Raw genomic sequence first — 16,407 nt, 5'->3', positions numbered from 1 at the left:
CATGGCGTTCTCTGTTAAAAACCTGCCGCTCGCCGATTTAAATCATAACCACCTGAAAATTGGAAGTGTCAACATCGCAGTCACACCTTCACGATTTAGCCAGCGTATGCCGACCTATGAAAAATGTGTCTAAAATGCTGGGACACGTCAAATACGGTATGGGTAAGTTGTGTATACGTTAGGAGCACGATGAAAAACAATGAAGTACGCTGGCATATTACGTGGTACGTCTAGTACGTCGTGAAATTTCAAGCATGCTGAAAATTTTACGACGTACTCGATGTATGGCTCACAAGTTCCGCATACGCTGGCATAAGTTCTCGGCATACTCCGCAATCGTTTACACACGTCGGCCACAGTTACTTGTAAGTTACTCACAAGTCGAAACACGTCGCGGTAATGTTTAGCAGGCCCGAAACTTAATTTTTAACCTACGAGTAACGTGCTTTGAACCTATGAGTAGCGTGCTTTGAACCTATGTGTAACATATCTCAAATGCACATTAGCGTATGTAGACGAATTTGATTGACGTCTTCCGGACGACCACAGAACTTGCTGAACGTGTTTCTAACTTACAGCTACCGTATAATGGCGTATTGGCAACGTTTAGGGGAATCGGTATATAGAAATGGGCTTCACAAGAGGAACCCGTCAGTGTTCCTGACTCCTTGTTGAGTAGATGTCAATGTCAGTAGCAGAAGCATTAGCAGTAGTAGTAGTAGTAGTTCGAGAGAATTTAGTGATGTCGATGTTGGTAGTAGTAGTAGTAGTAGTAGTAGTAGTAGTAGTAGTAGTACTTTCAAGTAACGTGTTGCAAAGTGTGAACAACGTTTGTGTAGCGTGCTTACAAAAACGTTACTCATAGGTTATAAATAAGTTTCGGGTACGCTAAACATTACCTCGACGTGTTTCGACTTATGAGTAACTTACAAGTAACGTGTTTCGACGTGTGTCAACGATCGCATAACGTGCCTACAACTTATGGCCAGCGTAGCGGAACATGTGAGTCGTACGCCGGCATACGTCGTAAAATTTCAAGCATGAAAAAATTTGAGGAAAACCCAAAAGTACAACGTTTGAAGCCAGCATACTATGACGTATGGCAGTTTTTTTCAGTGTGCTATTAACGTATACAAAACGTACCCATAACATATTCGACGTGTACCAGCGTTTTAGACAAATTTTTCATAAATCGGTATACGCTGGCTAAATCGTCAAGGTGTGACAGGGCCTTTAGGAAATGTTTGGGTGAGGGAATGTGAATGAAGGAATTTGTATCTTCCCAGTTATGCTGATTGTTTGTGTGAGATTTGAAGCTCTGTTGAATATGCCGGAAAGGTAGAAAACTGGATACATATACGTTCAACCACCGGGGTAGGAGCAGGCAATATTTTCACGAGTTGAGAGAGATGCTAACATGGACAGGAATCCAACCTTGTCATTGATTTCCTTGTATCCTTCAAGACGGTGTTTCAAGGCACTAATTAGCTGATCGATGCCGTGGAACACTTCAGTTTGAATTTCTCTTTGGGTGACAGCACAGTGTCTTCATCATCTCCATTGTCAAAGCGGTGGTTACGCATCAGGACACGCTTCTGGGCTCAAATGTACTCGCTGTGACCACAGAGTTTAATCCCGAGGTCTTCAAAGTCCTCAAACTCCGTCATTCGGCAGACTCCATTAAGGGCACCGTGACATTCAGATTTAAGCTGGTCTCTTGAAGTGAGAGGCTGGACTGGTGAAAGTGCACAAAGACTGTTCCAAATAACAATGTGTATAGTTGAATCCAGTTTGTCAAGTTGCCAGGTATTCCAACTCTGCATGTGGGAGTGTGTAACCTTTGAGAATGGCTGCTACTGCTCCATACCTTGCTGACCATAATATGTACCTGAAAGTTTCTTGACAAACAGCCCTAAAGGCTTCATTTTTCACAAAGCAGTCGTCAGTGATGAGTCTGCACAGAGAGACGTATGTACAACTTTTTATTTTTTTTACAATGTCGAAGTATCTAAAGTCCATTAGGCTGCATTCAGTGGCACTTTTCCCCACAAGGTTGAGTGAGTGAGCTGCACATGGTATAAATGTCGCATATGGGCATTGCTCCCTGATGATGGTTTGGACACCAATGTATTTCCCACTCATATTTGATGCATTGTCATACAATTGTCCACTACAATTTCTTAAGTCGATACCTTTATCGCGCAGAAGGGCCAGTATCATTTCTGCTATTTCTTGTCCGGTATGACCGATCTTTGGCAAGAACTTTTACAAACCTTTCTTCAGGACCATTTGGTAGAATATAGCGGACGACACGTGTCAGCTGATCTGAGTGTGTGACATCGGGTATTGATAATAATCGTCTCAAGTACTTTGCCATCCATCAGACTAATTGGTTCTTCACAAGTTGTGGAGGGCAAGTATGAGATATGCCCCCTGCCTTTGTTGGCAAACGATTTCATGTGTTCAGAAAGGAATGCATCATGGTTTGCAAGAACCTCCAAAACACCCAGATGATTGCCATTACTTGGAGACCCAACGATTTTCTCTGCCTCGCAATAAATGTTCTTGTTTGCAGAGAAACATTATCAGCATATCAACAACTGCATACACAAAACAATGACCAACAGACTATGTCTCTTGATTGCAAAGGTTAATATGGCTCAAACCAAAGAAGCCATGGACAACCTGGCTCCCACCAAGGCTGTATCGTCTATTTGGGATGACTATGCCACTGACCCCTATCCACAGCCATCAGACTTGAAACTTCCTTCTCTAAGACCCTCGGAACGTTTTTGCGAGGACACATGCTTAGGCAGCACCAACGCTCTGTACAGAGTATGGTCCCAATGGATGTATGTATGTATGTATGTATTGGGATGACGACTGCCGGGAGTACGTCCGATACCCAAAGGCACATTGAAATAGTTCTTCCAGGCGGCATGGAAGTGATGACCGCATGCACTCCTTGTCCTGCAGTTACTCACCTGCTGTTATGTTTGGAACTCGTAGTCAGACACAGATATAAACCGAAGGTCGTATATTTCCACTCCATAGCGTGCGTGGTACACGGGAAATCTGGAGAAGTAAAGAAGAAGAATCCCAGCTTGACCTATTATGTCACTGAGTAGCCCATGATTCTAATAATACAAGAGTTGGGTCTATACTCAATTCCACATCACACCTGCCAGGTTTGTTCCCACAATTTCTTGCTTCAAAATGATTCCTCACTACCCTCATGGATATAGCAATGAGCTTTGGCCACATGCTTCTGGTCGACCCAGGCCTCTGTCACCAGGAGATGGACCACATGGTTATTCCCCTTAATGGAAGGAAGAGTATTCTGCCCATACCAGTGATCGCCTCAACTGGAGAGAGAGATTCCAGCTCACACAATTACCGATCCCCTGAGCCCACAAGAATACTCTTATGGTTTCTCAGCACAGTTTCCATCACCGGATGAGAGAAAGTGTTAGTTTTGGTAGCTGCCATATCTGTCATTGATCAGTCGACTCATTTTGTCTGCGACTGCCCAGATAACCCGGAATAACATGCGTATGCAGTGAAAAGATGGTCGACCAAACAACAACAACAACAACATCTTGAAACCTGACACAAAAGTGCTGGCAAACCCATATCTGTTCTCGCCCCAATTTGTGTTCAGCACATCCATGCATTCTTCGATGGTGGCATAGACGTTTCCTTTCTTGATGGAGGCTTCTACAGCATTTTCCCAGAATCAAGAAAGTCGGAGTTAAAACCTGCTGACGCATCCTTTGTTGCTGTTAACAGCAACCAATTTTGACCTGAGGATGTTACTTTGGTGGAGATCTCAATCGGGCCTACAATGGGCTTACATCCTGTGCATGTTGTACCTCATTTGGTCTGTGAATGCCTGTTTGGGCTTGATTTTTATTTTTACTTATTATTATTAGTTTTTTTTTTTTTTTTTTTTTACAGAACAACAATATCGGGGTTGATAACAGAACTCGTACAGTTGAGGTATTGGATGATGACATCTTCAGTCATTTCCATTGTATATGACCCTCGAGCCTCAGCTGTTCGTCGCGTATTTTCCCCTTAAAGCATTGAGTTGGCTCCAGGTGAACAGATCACAACTCCAGTGTCTGTTGACAGTTCTGCCAAATGCCTATGATGTGATGCCGACCCCATTACAGTACAACATCGTGTAGTTTTAGGGAGGTCATTCTCTGACCTGAGTACAACTCAATGTCGCAACAGTTATGCTATTCAGCATAGGGGAAAGCTCTATCTTTTTCTCGAGAAAGGTTACCAAGTACATTGGACTGACACGGTCCTCAAGATGCAACCAAAATAAATTGTGTCTCAATACAGCCATTGTTGCACAATTTGACGAACAAGCGTAGTCTGCCACACGCACACGGTGATTGCCTTGCTACTACAACTTTAGGAGGACATCGTTTTGCATTTGGGAACAAAACTGCAATGGGGAGGGACAACATTTGTCTTTATTCTTATGATACACAGTTTCGAACGTCTTGCAATACACATGCACTTTATTTGTGGCCAACATCTGTTTTTTTCTTTCTTTCTATGTTTGTATACACTTACTACTTTGATCCTTGTACGCAAATTGATTCACAATATCTCAACTAGTGTGTCATTAAATAATATTGAATCATTTATCTATCCAAATGGCACCTTGAATACAGAAACTGCAGGGATGGTTTGAAAGAATACATTTTGACCTTTGTTCCAAGATATGAGTGTTTATTGTCTAACCATGCATTTTGACCTTTGCATATTATATTATTTTGTTTGGACAAGTTTTCTTGTGTATTTTAGTCTTTAGGCTACAATGTATGTCTGTCTGTCTTTAGCAATGGCATAATTCTTGAATTTTTGCCCTGTAATTTTATTTCTGTTTAATTCCCCCAGTGGCTCCTGTTAAAGTTGAAATCTCTGTCCCTTCCTCTGCTAAAATTGGCAGCTCCACGACATTCACATGCTCAGAGCCTCAGGTAAGCTTCAAAAATGCAAGCTTCACTTGCGATCACACAATACCTTTTCTCAATATTGTGTCAAAAGAATATGGCTGGAGAGCTTGAGAGAATGCAGCAGTTGTTACAAGAAGAGATGCTTTGATCTGTTGTTCTGTAAATGTTTGCAAGAATTTAATTTCAAAAGAAAGAAAAAAAAAAGTTTATCATTGGGATTACAGAAAAGTACTTTTGGAGGAAAACAGGTGTGAAATGACGCTTTTAATTTTGATGAATGAACCTTCACTCCAAGGCGTACCCTGCACCAACTTACACGTGGTATCGGAACGATATACCATTCCCTGCCTCATCTGAGAAAGACCTTCGTTTCAAGAATGTTTCCTACACATTGGACAGTGCTACTGGAAAATTGGTATGGGATGTTTCTTTGATGCTACTACTCAGCACGTTTGCTCTGATTCCTTGATTCCCAAGCTTACAAAATCATATTTTCCTATTTTGTCATAGACGTTGAAGGAAGTCAAGTCCACAGACACGGCCGACTACATGTGCCAGGCCACGAATGGGGCGGGCTCTGCAAAATCGTCGTCGGTGCATATGGAGGCCTGTATGATGCTGCTCCCATAGTTTATTTCACTTGGAATATGCTTTGTATTGCCAGTACTGTATTTATAACTTCTCACTCTCCCATCCTCCAGATAAAGTGAATTCTGGTGCAATAGCTGCCGCTGTGGTTGTTGTTCTTCTCATCCTTCTGCTACTTGCCCTTGGGCTCTACTATGCTTATAATAAAGGCTACCTCAAGGGCATGTTGTCTTTTTATATATATATTTTAATTTATAGTCTGTTTTCACCACAACCACTACATTTCACTTTTGAGAATTTTTTTGCAACAACTCTTTAAATTTTGATCTTAAAATCATGAAATTGTATCAATGGTCAACTTATTCTTTGTCCATCTATCTTTCCCCCATGATTTCCCCTCCACAACAAACCCTCTGCAGACAAGCTTCCAAAGATGCCGTAAGTTGTTTTTGATCCATCAAATATAGTGGGATTATTTATAGCATTTCTTTACTCACATAATAAATGTAAAGACAGTGTGATACGGGCTCTTTTATAAATACCAGGATGGGTATTGGAATTTTCATATTGTTGTTGTTGCAGGTAGGTGTTTGCTATCTTAATGAGTGTCTGGTTTTTCTTGTTATGATTTGTTGATGAATTGAGCTAGGGATTTGGGAAGTTTTAAATTTATCAATTATTGTGGGTTTATGGGTCTGTCTCCACAGCCAAGGGCTGGGAGGCATTGCCTTTGGGTTGTCTATCCTTCCGGCCGTGCGTCCGTTATCGGTTCTTTTGTGACCATGATAACTTGAGAACCACTGAAGGGATTTTAACCAACCTTGGAACAAGTATGGGCTGTGATGCAAAGATTAACTGATTCAATTTTTTGGGGTAAGCAAATGGTCGTGTACCATTTGAGAATAATTTTACAGACCATAACTCGAGTTAGAAACATTTTCTGTTATCTCTCTCTCTCTCTCTCTCTCTCTCTCTCTCTCTCTCTCTCTCTCTCTCTCTCTCTCTCTCTCTCTCTCTCTCTCTCTCTCTCTCTCTCTCTCTCTCATGTGATCTTTGAAATCAAATGTAATAGTGGGATGCTATCTCATGTGGTTGGAGGCATATCCATTGACTCGTTCATTTTCTGTTTAACTTTTGATTTGGAAAAAGTTATTGAATTTTATTTTCTGTTTAACTTTTGATTTGGAAAAAGTTATTGAATTTTATTTTCTGTTTAACTTTTGATTTGGAAAAAGTTTTATCAGATGTGATTTACGAGTTTCTGGTGATGCAGAACATTTGATGTATGGTGATACCCTGCTTTGCGTGGATTTGCTTTGGCGTGAACTAAATAGTCAGTTTTTATTTACCTTTAATATATATATATATATATATATATATATATATATATATATATATATATATATATATATATATATATATATATATATATATATATATATATATATATATAGTCAAAAGTTGCAAGTTTAAATGCACCAAGCAGTGCATTTACTATGTTGACACCGCTAGCAGCCAATCAGAGTGTGTTTCTGAGCACATCTCCTTCCATTCAATGAGCGTGTGCATTGTTGTCTTCATGCTCTGTGCGCCCCCATATCAGCGGATGGAGTCAGGTGTTGGTGCAACCGCTGTTGGGTGTGAATTTTTGGTTTATGGGAATCATCTGTTAGGAAAATTGTAAAGTATCTAGTCGATCCACAACTCCTGCAGTTGCTCAGCTTGGTCGGACGGCCAGCTCTAGGAAGAGTCTGCGTAGTTCCATACTCTTTCCATTTCTTAATAATGGAGCTCACTGTGTTCTTGGAACTTTCAACACTAGAAATTGTTTTATACCCTTCCACAGATCTATGCCTTCTTACAATTCTATCTCGAAGTTCTACGGACAGTTCCTTGGATTTCATGGGAGAGTTTCTGTTCTGACATGAAGCCTGGTGTTGGCGCAGTGGTTAGGGCAGTGGCTTGGGATCCAAAAGGTCCTGAGTTCAAGCCCCGTTGGGCCACTGAATTAATACACCAGGGGGTTGACTCAGCCTGTCATCCTTCCGAGGTCGGTGAAATGAGTACCAGTGTACTGGGCCGGTTCATGTATACCGCGGTTAAAATAGGTGTACCATATCCCTGTGTCGTAAGAGGCGACCAGGGTTGCGTCAGGAAGGGCATCTGGCGTAAAACATGTGCCAAATCAGTATGCGGATCATACGGATGATCCGCTGTGGCGACCCCTAAAGGGAGCAGCCGAAAGAAGAAGAAGGAGTTTCTGTTCTGACCTGCACTGTCAACTGTGGCACCTCGTATAGAAAGGTGCATTTCTTTCTAAATCATGTCCATTCAATTGAATTGGCCACAGGTAGAATCCAATCAAGTTTGAGAAATCTCAAGGAGGATCAAAGGAAATTGGATGCACCTGTGCTCAATTTGGAGTGTGTTTCAGTGAACGATGGTATTTTATTTTATTTTTTTCAGAATAAATGTGAGACGAGATTACGCGCTCTACAAGTGCCATTCTAGTTTTTAATGTGGATGAAACCGGGATATTTTTGGAAGAGGATGCCGTCCTGTATGTTTCTTTCCAAGGAAGAGTGGCATGCCTCTGGCTTTGAGGTAGCAAAAGACCACCTGGCACTCCTTGGTGGCAATGCTACATGAGACTTGAGGTTAAAAGGAACTTGACGCGGACTTTGGGCCCAGCTGTTTTCCAGTCGGCTTTTCGTGTCGCTTACACCCCACGAATGTCTTGCACAAATTGGTCCATTTTGCCCTATCAGGGGATGGGACTGGAGAAGTGTCAGGACCAGGGTCCTGAGACCTTCTCAGATTCTCTAGGAGCAAGTGTGATCCTGTCCTTGGGCAGGCCCCTTCTCGTGTGATATATATATATATATATATATATATATATATATATATATATATATATATATATATATATATATATATATATATATATATATATATATATATGTAGTTTTTATTTTTTGTTTTTTCTTTCTGAAAACCAGAATCCCACATTTTGTATCTGAGCTTCAATAGATGGCACATTCATCCAAAATCTTATTTTTTCCCCTTGAGATATGGCAGTTAAGGTGTCAAGAAAGATACATGTCAGCATCTGAGTTGATTCACAAATTATGGATGCCGGGGTTTCAACTGAAGATTTTTTTTTTCATGTGAGTTTGCGAAGTGATCCATGGGATGCCAAGTTCATTGGCTCTTTATTGTTGACTTTCTTGGTGACCGGTCAACTGGCACCAACACAGCAGCATACGTGTTTCGTCTTGTTACCGGACTTCCACTACGCTTCTTGTCCTTCACACTTCCTGTTTCAAAAGCCTGTTTTCCCCAAATTAACCACTGCTTTGGTGGAAAAGGTTTTTGCAAAGCATTCTGCGAAAGCTGTCCCCACTTGAGAAATAGTTTTATCCTGTGTGTGCCCTTTCATGCACCCAAACACAAGCAACCAACTGCTCTTCCACACGATAACTTGTGTCCATCATGCCGTCTCACTTCCTATTAACTCCTGCCTCAATGAGTCAGTGTTTCCACATTCCATGGTGGGGGAGGGCAAAGGGCAAGGAAGGAAAGGAGGGGAGGTGCAAAAAATTTAGCAAGTGTAAAGCGACTTACAAGCCACCCTGTAGAATTTTGTGATTAGAAGGGTGGAGAAACTCCTTGTGAGCCAACGGCCATCCATTTCTAGTGCCCAACTGTCTGCGGACATTATCCTGCAGTTTGGTTCCTTCCTTTTTTGGAGGTTGGTGGAAGGATGTGCACTCCAACCAACCTAAAACCCATCATTCCGCATGTACAAAAAACATCATGTACAAAAACACAAAGAAAACTGAAAACCCACTCCGTGGGAGTACCTCCTGTGCAGCTGCCCTTCACAGGGCAGCTCACCAGATGACTGGATTGGAGCAAAATCCACTCTTTGATGATGGGATGAAAAACATGAGGTAACCTTCCCGGGTTGGATCATGGTTATTGTGTGTAGGAGTGGTGCTGAGGTGTCATCCATCAGATGGCAGTCTCCTTGGGTTAACCTCAGGCGGTTCCTCTGGGTGGGTGCCTGGAATGTTCAATCCCGAAGAGAGGATGATCACCTCTTTCTGTTATCACCTGAGCTCAAGCGTTTGGACATCAGTATTGCAGCTCTCTCTGAGGTTCGGAGACTGGATTGTGGCGAGATCATGGTGGGTGGTTACACCTACTATTGGTCTGGTTGCTCTGATGGTTACCATACTCAAGGAGTTGCTGTAGCTGTGTCCAATAACCTGAGTCCAATGATTATAATTATTGAGGTGACACCGGTCAATGAGCGTATTATGAGACGAAGGATTTGTCAATCCTTGGGTGTCGTTTCCCTGGTCTCTGTATATGCTCCGACTGAGGCGAGTGATCTCACTGTGAAGGACGCATTCTATGACACGCTCAAGTCTGTGGTTGATCAGTGCCCCAGGTGAGATACACTTCTAGTCTTGGGGGATTTCAATGCATCGACTGGAACTGATAGGGATGGTTATGAGGTGTGTGTTGGTCCCCATGGGTCTGAAACTGTGAACCCAAATAGCACTAAGTTCCTTGACTTTGCATGAAGCCACACACTTTGGGTGGCTGGTTCTTGGTTTCAGCGCCCACAAGCTCATCGCTGAACTTGGTATTCCAACGCTGGTGGTATGGTAATGGAGATTGGCCATGTGCTCGTTGATGGTCACTGGAGGATGATCCAGACCTGCAGGGTTTAACAGAATGCTCAGTTCCTCAATACTGACCACAGGTTTGTTGTAGCCACAATGAAGTTGCAACTTAAATCCAGAAGAATGGTTCCATCGCAGCCAAGGTCGGATGTTGGCAATCTCAGGGATGAGAAGGTATCTGAGGAATTTGTGAACAAGCTGAGTGGGGATCTTAGGTGTGTGGGTGCTTTTGGGGAATCCTAAAGAGTGGTGGAGTGCCTTCAAGATCACCACCCGTGATGTTGCTGCTGGATGTCTTGGAACTCACCTTCGGGTGAAGAAGAATTTTGTGTCTCAAAGGACACTGGATACCATTGACCAGAGTCGCAGGGCCAGGCTGAATGGCAGAGCTGAGCTGTTTAGGGAGTTGAGGCGTAAAACTGTACGTGCACTGAGGGTGGACAAGGAGGCCTATATATGAGTAATCTGTGAGGTGGTAGAGCATCTCCCCTATCTACCAGGGTCCTGGACCTGGAGGCCTATATACTAGGTTAGGTGATGCTCATCCTGCTTACAGGGGAATTTGCACATTGCATTCCTCCAAGCCTGTCCCTCAGTGTACTGCAGTTAGAGTGGAGGGTAGTGGACTCTTGACAGAAGAGTCCAAAGTGAAGGCTCGCTGGGCCGGTTACTTTAAGCGGTTGTACTTGGCTGATCCACAAGCTGTTGAGTTGGATGTCAGGGGTGTTGCTATCCCTATTGCTGACCCTCCACTGAACTGTGATCCACTTTCATTTGTGGAAACACAGGCTGCGGTGAACCGGTTGAAATGTGGTAAAGCTCCTGGCATTTGTGGCATCCATGCTGAACCTCTCAACGTTGGTGTAAATACTGCCCTCGTGTCGTTGCATGCAGTTCTGTGCTCTGCCTGGAACACAGGCATCATCCCAACTGATTGGAAGAGAAGCCTTGTTGTCCCTCTCTGGAAAGGGAAGGGTGATCACCAGGACTGCAGCAACTACCGAGGGGGTGATTGCTCTCAGTTGCCGGGCAAGGTTTTTGCTCTGATAATTATTGAGAGGGTTCGCCACCATCTGCTTGAGCACCAGTGCCCAGAGCAGCCAGGCTTTACACCAAAGAGGTCAACGATTGACCGTATCCTTGCTTTTTAGGTCCTCACCGAACGCAGACGAGAGTTTCGGCAGGGGCTGCTTGCAGCCTATGTTGATCTCTGACAAGTGTTTGATTCAGTAAATCAGGTTGCCCTCTGGAGGATTCTAGGTCTTCGTGGGGTGCCACCAAAACTGATCGATCTGATGTCTGAACTCTACTCTGGTACTGAAAGTGCTGTGAGATGTGGTGGTACCATCTCTGACTTATTTCCAGATGTTACTGGACTTTGTCAGGGGTGTGTACTGGCCCCCCACACTTTTCAGCACTTGTATGGACTGGATTCTGGGGAGAATGTCGGAGAGATCAAGTTGCGGTGCATCGTTTGGGAATGTCAAGATCTCTGACCTTGATTTTGCAGATGATGCAGTCATCTTTGCGGAGACTTTAGACATCCTTTTTGGGGCCCTTGAGGCGCTGAATGAGGAGTCGGAGATGCTGCAATTATGGGTTTCCTGGGTCAAAACGAAGATCCAGGCTTTCAATGACATCCTGGATGCTGCTGTCCTGTGTGTGCCTGTTTGTGGTGAGGATGTTGAGGTTACGTAGAGATTCACTTACCTTGGCAGTGATATTCCTGTCTATGCTGACTGAGCCAGAGACATCTGGGCCGGGCCTAGTGAGTAATGGCTTCATTGGTTGATGGGGTGTGGCACTGTTGGTACCTGTGCAGGAGGACGAAAGTCCGAGTCTTCAGAGCCTTGGTGCTTCCAGTCTTGCTCTATGGATTTGAGACTTGGACTCTGTCCAGTGATCTGAGATGGAGACTTGATTCCTTTGGTTCCAGGTCTCTTTGGGGAATCCTTGGCTATCGATGGTCGGACTTTGTGTCGAACGAGCGGTTGCTGAGAGACTCGAATGAGATTTGATACCTTCATAGTCCATGAGCGTCAGCTGCGGCTGTATGGACATGTGGCTCGTTTACCTGATGCTGATCCTGCTCACTAAATTCTCTCAGCGAGGGAGCCTCGTGAGTGGAGGAGGCCAATGGGCCGACCACGTGCCTCGTGGTTGCAGCAGGTTGATCGGCATCTCAAGGGGATGGGGATGGGCCAGGTATCTGCTTGGGGGATGGCCAGACGGAGCCCCCTGGAGTACTGGCCGAAAGTAGTTGCAATGACGTGCTGCTCCGGCACATGCGCTCATACCTGACTTGTACAATTTTATTTAGATTTTCAGACAGTGTATGATAAGATTGTGGATTGCAAGATGTTCCCGGTCTTACGAAACACTGCACGAAGACATTCGTAGACACTTTTTATTATTATATATTTATTTATTTATTTATTTTTAAGCAGTGGGAACTGCTGCTAAGCTCAATTCTGTCATTTAAAATTCAGCTGTGGTGAAGAGATTTTGAAGCTCATCACATTTTAGTTGTAATAAAATATCGACACGAACACCACCTGGAGAGTTGAGGAGGGTGGGTTTGGCAGGAGGTAAGTGTGAGGGGAGGGGAAGGGAAAACAGCTTTGTATAATCTGGCTTTATTTTAATTACAACGAAAGTGTGTATTTAATAAAGTGCCTTTATTACCACCTTGGAGACTTTCAATTCCATGATAGTGGGTACACAGGGTGACGGTCGCTGTACGAGTCTCATCCATCAAGGGAAGCCCATGTTGTAATCATTTAAAAAATGGTACGTGCTGTTTGAATGTACCCCATTTTGTTCAATCCTGGCGTACTGATGCCGGCAGATGGGACATCCAGTTTTACGTCCATCCGAAGGACGACAAACACTGGTGAATCGGCCTATCTATGAAATTGTAGGAGGTTAACCCCTCCTCCTCCTCCCCTCCCTCCCTGTAGTCCTCTTGCTTATTCAAGGATTATAAACCAACTGATGGACATGTAATTCAAATATCATGTGAAATAAATAAACATTGGAGGTGACGAAAATGGGCTTGGTGGAGTGAAATGCCTGCGTAGTCAGGAGGCCGCCAGGGAATCTGCCAAGAGATTTTATTTTGTTTTTTTTGTTTAAATTTTTTTTTTTGAAGTTATTTTGTACATGTACATTTTAATATACACCTTGTGAAAATTCCTTTGTGGAGGTGGGAGGAGGGAAAGGGGGGGAGTGTGAGGTGGAGGGGGGGGCAAGGGGTGGGGTGGGAGTCGGAGGGGGGGAATGGAAGGTGGGAGTCTGGAGAGGAGGGGAAGGGGTGGGAGGAGGGGACAGGTACCTTTGTTATTCCTGTACTTTCTAAAGAGAAACCCAGTCATGAGTTCCAAAAACAATATTTTGAGAATCGAGCAATTTCGTCAAAATCATCTCAATTACAAACATAATATTTACTTATATTGTATTGTTACAAATTCTGGCCCGCCTGGCGTGCGAACTGCTGCTTTCCACTAATAGTAGCAGCTCGCCCACCGGACGGACAATTCAGTCGTGACCCTCCTTGGAACTACAGCCAGGAGCCAGTCACGGGTGGGGGTTTAACCTCACCACAACCCAGTCCACATTCTACCCGCGCGAAGTAGGGTGAATCGCCGAATGTCGATATACCTAAATACCCGCGCGGGTAACCTACCGAGGGTAACCTACCGAGGGGTTGCACCACACCGCAGGTCAGCTTAGGACACGAACCGCTGAAGCGGTTCGTTCCGTGCTTCGGGGATAACCGAGTGGTGTTATCGCCGACCTCGACGGTTCAGTGATTCTTCTTTACTCAGGTGTTCAAACCCCACTACCAATTATTCCACGAAGTAAGATGGCACTCTCAAAGGGGAAATAGGACACGACGAATGGGATACATTCAAACAAAGCACATTTATTTATACAGCACGTACAGTATGTACAGCCAAGGCAGTCATGCAATATACAGAAAAAGCATGGAAACAAAAGCAATACCACCGAATGTGCTTATAGTGTACAGTCACTTAAACAGGTTCTACTTACGGACACGGCGCCACATCATTCACACAGAACAAAAGAAATGACCCCCTCATAGGCAAGGGGGTAGACGGGGTTCGTAAACCTTTATGGCAGTGGATGACCGAATGGGCCCACGAGACCGACGCTGGTTACTTGCACCCTGGTGGTGCGACGGTCGGCGAGCTCTCTCCGGCACTCCTCTCGTGTGCGCAGGCTTGCGCGCCTGAGCTGGCAAAGCGGTGCCTCCCGTCCGTGTCCCAAGAAAAGAAGAAGCCCGAGCTCACGAACTAGCTGCTCGAAGGAGAAGAACCAACACGAACTGAACTGAACACGAGCTGCGAGCTCGACGAGCAGCCACCACGAACTGAACTGAACACGAGCTGCGAGCTCGATGAGCAGCCACCACGAACTGAACTGAACACGAGCTGCGAGCTCGATGAGCAGCCACCACAAACTGAACTGAACACGAGCTGCGAGCTCGACGAGCAGCCACCACAAACTGAACTGAACACGAGCTGCGAGCTCGACGAGCAGCCACCACAAACTGAACTGAACACTAGCTGCGAGCTCGACGAGCAGCCAACACGAACTGAACTGAACACGAGCTGCGCAAACCGCCAAGAGAAGAGAGCTCGACCCCGACCACCGAGAGAGAGAGAGAGAGAGAGAGAGAGAGAGAGAGAGAGAGAGAGAGAGAGAGAGAGAGAGAGAGAGAGAGAGAGAGAGAGAGAGAGAGAGAGAGAGAGAGAGAGAGAGAGAGAGAGAGAGAGAGAGAGAGAGCGAGCGAGCGGTCCGCCTTATATAGCACGGGGTTCCGCCCTTCGCTCCTCCCCGTTTTCAGCTCCGCCTCCCTTCGAGAAGCTTCTTGAAAAGGGGCGTGCCCTCACTCCGACCGCCTCACATCCCGTGTCCACCAATCGCGAGCGAGCTCCTCGCCGCTTCTCGTGCCAGCCTTGGCGGTGCAAAAACGGTGGGAAAACTCGCGCGTCATCCCAGTTCTTTTCACTGGGCCTTTACTCAACGTTTTCGGACGGTTTTTGCGGTGGAAAGGGTCGTAGCGTGCTCTGTCGGGCCAAAATAACGATAGCGAAAGAAAAACGGCTATCTCAAAGGGTCGCAGCGCGGTGAACACGAATAATTCCTTTAAACAACAGTGGGGACCTATCTGAACACTCACTCACCGGCATAGCTAATCTAAGGAACCTTTATGGTGTATTGCGAATTTCCATAGCTGTAACCGTATTATGAAGTTGTCAACATTCGAGTGCAGTACATCAGACAAGTCTTTTTATTTATTTATTTAAGACAAGGCTTCTCGAAGAGTGAGGTGATAGGGTAAAAGACAATGTACTGACAGTGGGGCAATAGTTGGCCATAAGGGGATGAATAAACAGGAAAAAAAGATGGTGGTGAACTGTTTGCTTGAATCTTTGGAGTGAAGCGTGTGATTAAATCACCTCTATTAGGTAGTTCCACAAATGGAAAAAACGAGTAACAAGAATGGACGTGTGCGGTTAGCCGAGGTTTTGAAAGTTTAACCAGGAGGGGCTTATTTGGAGAATGTATGTATCCTAGAGGAGCTGTGGATGGTCTGACGGCTAAGAACAGAGAGGGGTCCAGACCGGAGTAAAGGTGGTTTGTGCCTTATATTATTATATAAAAGTAAATCATTCAGTTCTGTGTATTGACAAAAATCAATGCTGAATTTTTATTTTTTTGTTGTTGTTTTTGTTCAACTCATGAGAGCCTGTAGAGCTTGTAAAAATGGACCAATGACTCATTCAACATTTCAGAACTAGAACGGCACTCGGTGGAGCACATATCTCCGCAAGGCTGAACAGTTTACGTTCTGTATCCCACGAATAGGCTGGATCACGATTCTGTATCCCACGAATCGGCTGGATCATGATTCTGTATTCCACGAATAGGCTGGATCACGATTCTGTATCCCACGAATACGCTGGATCACGATTCTGTATCCCACGAATAGGCTGGATCACGATTCTGTATCCCACAAATCGGCTGGATCATGATTCTGTATCCCACGAATAGGCTGGATCACGATTCTGTATCCCACGAATAGGCTGGATCACGATTCTGTATCCCACAAATCGGCTGGA

At 44.6% G+C, this 16,407-nt stretch overlaps 1 protein-coding gene across 1 annotated transcript in view; it reads left to right on the top strand.

The window, feature by feature from the left end:
• LOC147031658 (junctional adhesion molecule C-like) overlaps nucleotides 1-16,407 on the top strand; it is a 75,150-nt gene that overhangs the window by 39,385 nt on the left and 19,358 nt on the right. Inside the window, exons 5-9 of the mRNA XM_085866474.1 lie at nucleotides 4,918-5,000; nucleotides 5,272-5,391; nucleotides 5,487-5,586; nucleotides 5,678-5,785; nucleotides 5,984-6,002. Of these exons, the coding sequence (XP_085722600.1) occupies nucleotides 4,918-5,000; nucleotides 5,272-5,391; nucleotides 5,487-5,586; nucleotides 5,678-5,785; nucleotides 5,984-6,002 (430 nt within the window). The remainder of the gene's footprint in view (nucleotides 1-4,917; nucleotides 5,001-5,271; nucleotides 5,392-5,486; nucleotides 5,587-5,677; nucleotides 5,786-5,983; nucleotides 6,003-16,407) is intronic.

The sequence above is a fragment of the Eptatretus burgeri genome, chromosome 2, assembly GCF_056783735.1.
Source record: "Eptatretus burgeri isolate ZD-2024b chromosome 2, Ebu_testis_v1, whole genome shotgun sequence".
Lineage (NCBI taxonomy): Eukaryota > Metazoa > Chordata > Myxini > Myxiniformes > Myxinidae > Eptatretus > Eptatretus burgeri.
Note: the sequence above shows the minus strand (reverse complement) of the source record. Positions and strands in the feature narration are given on the sequence as shown.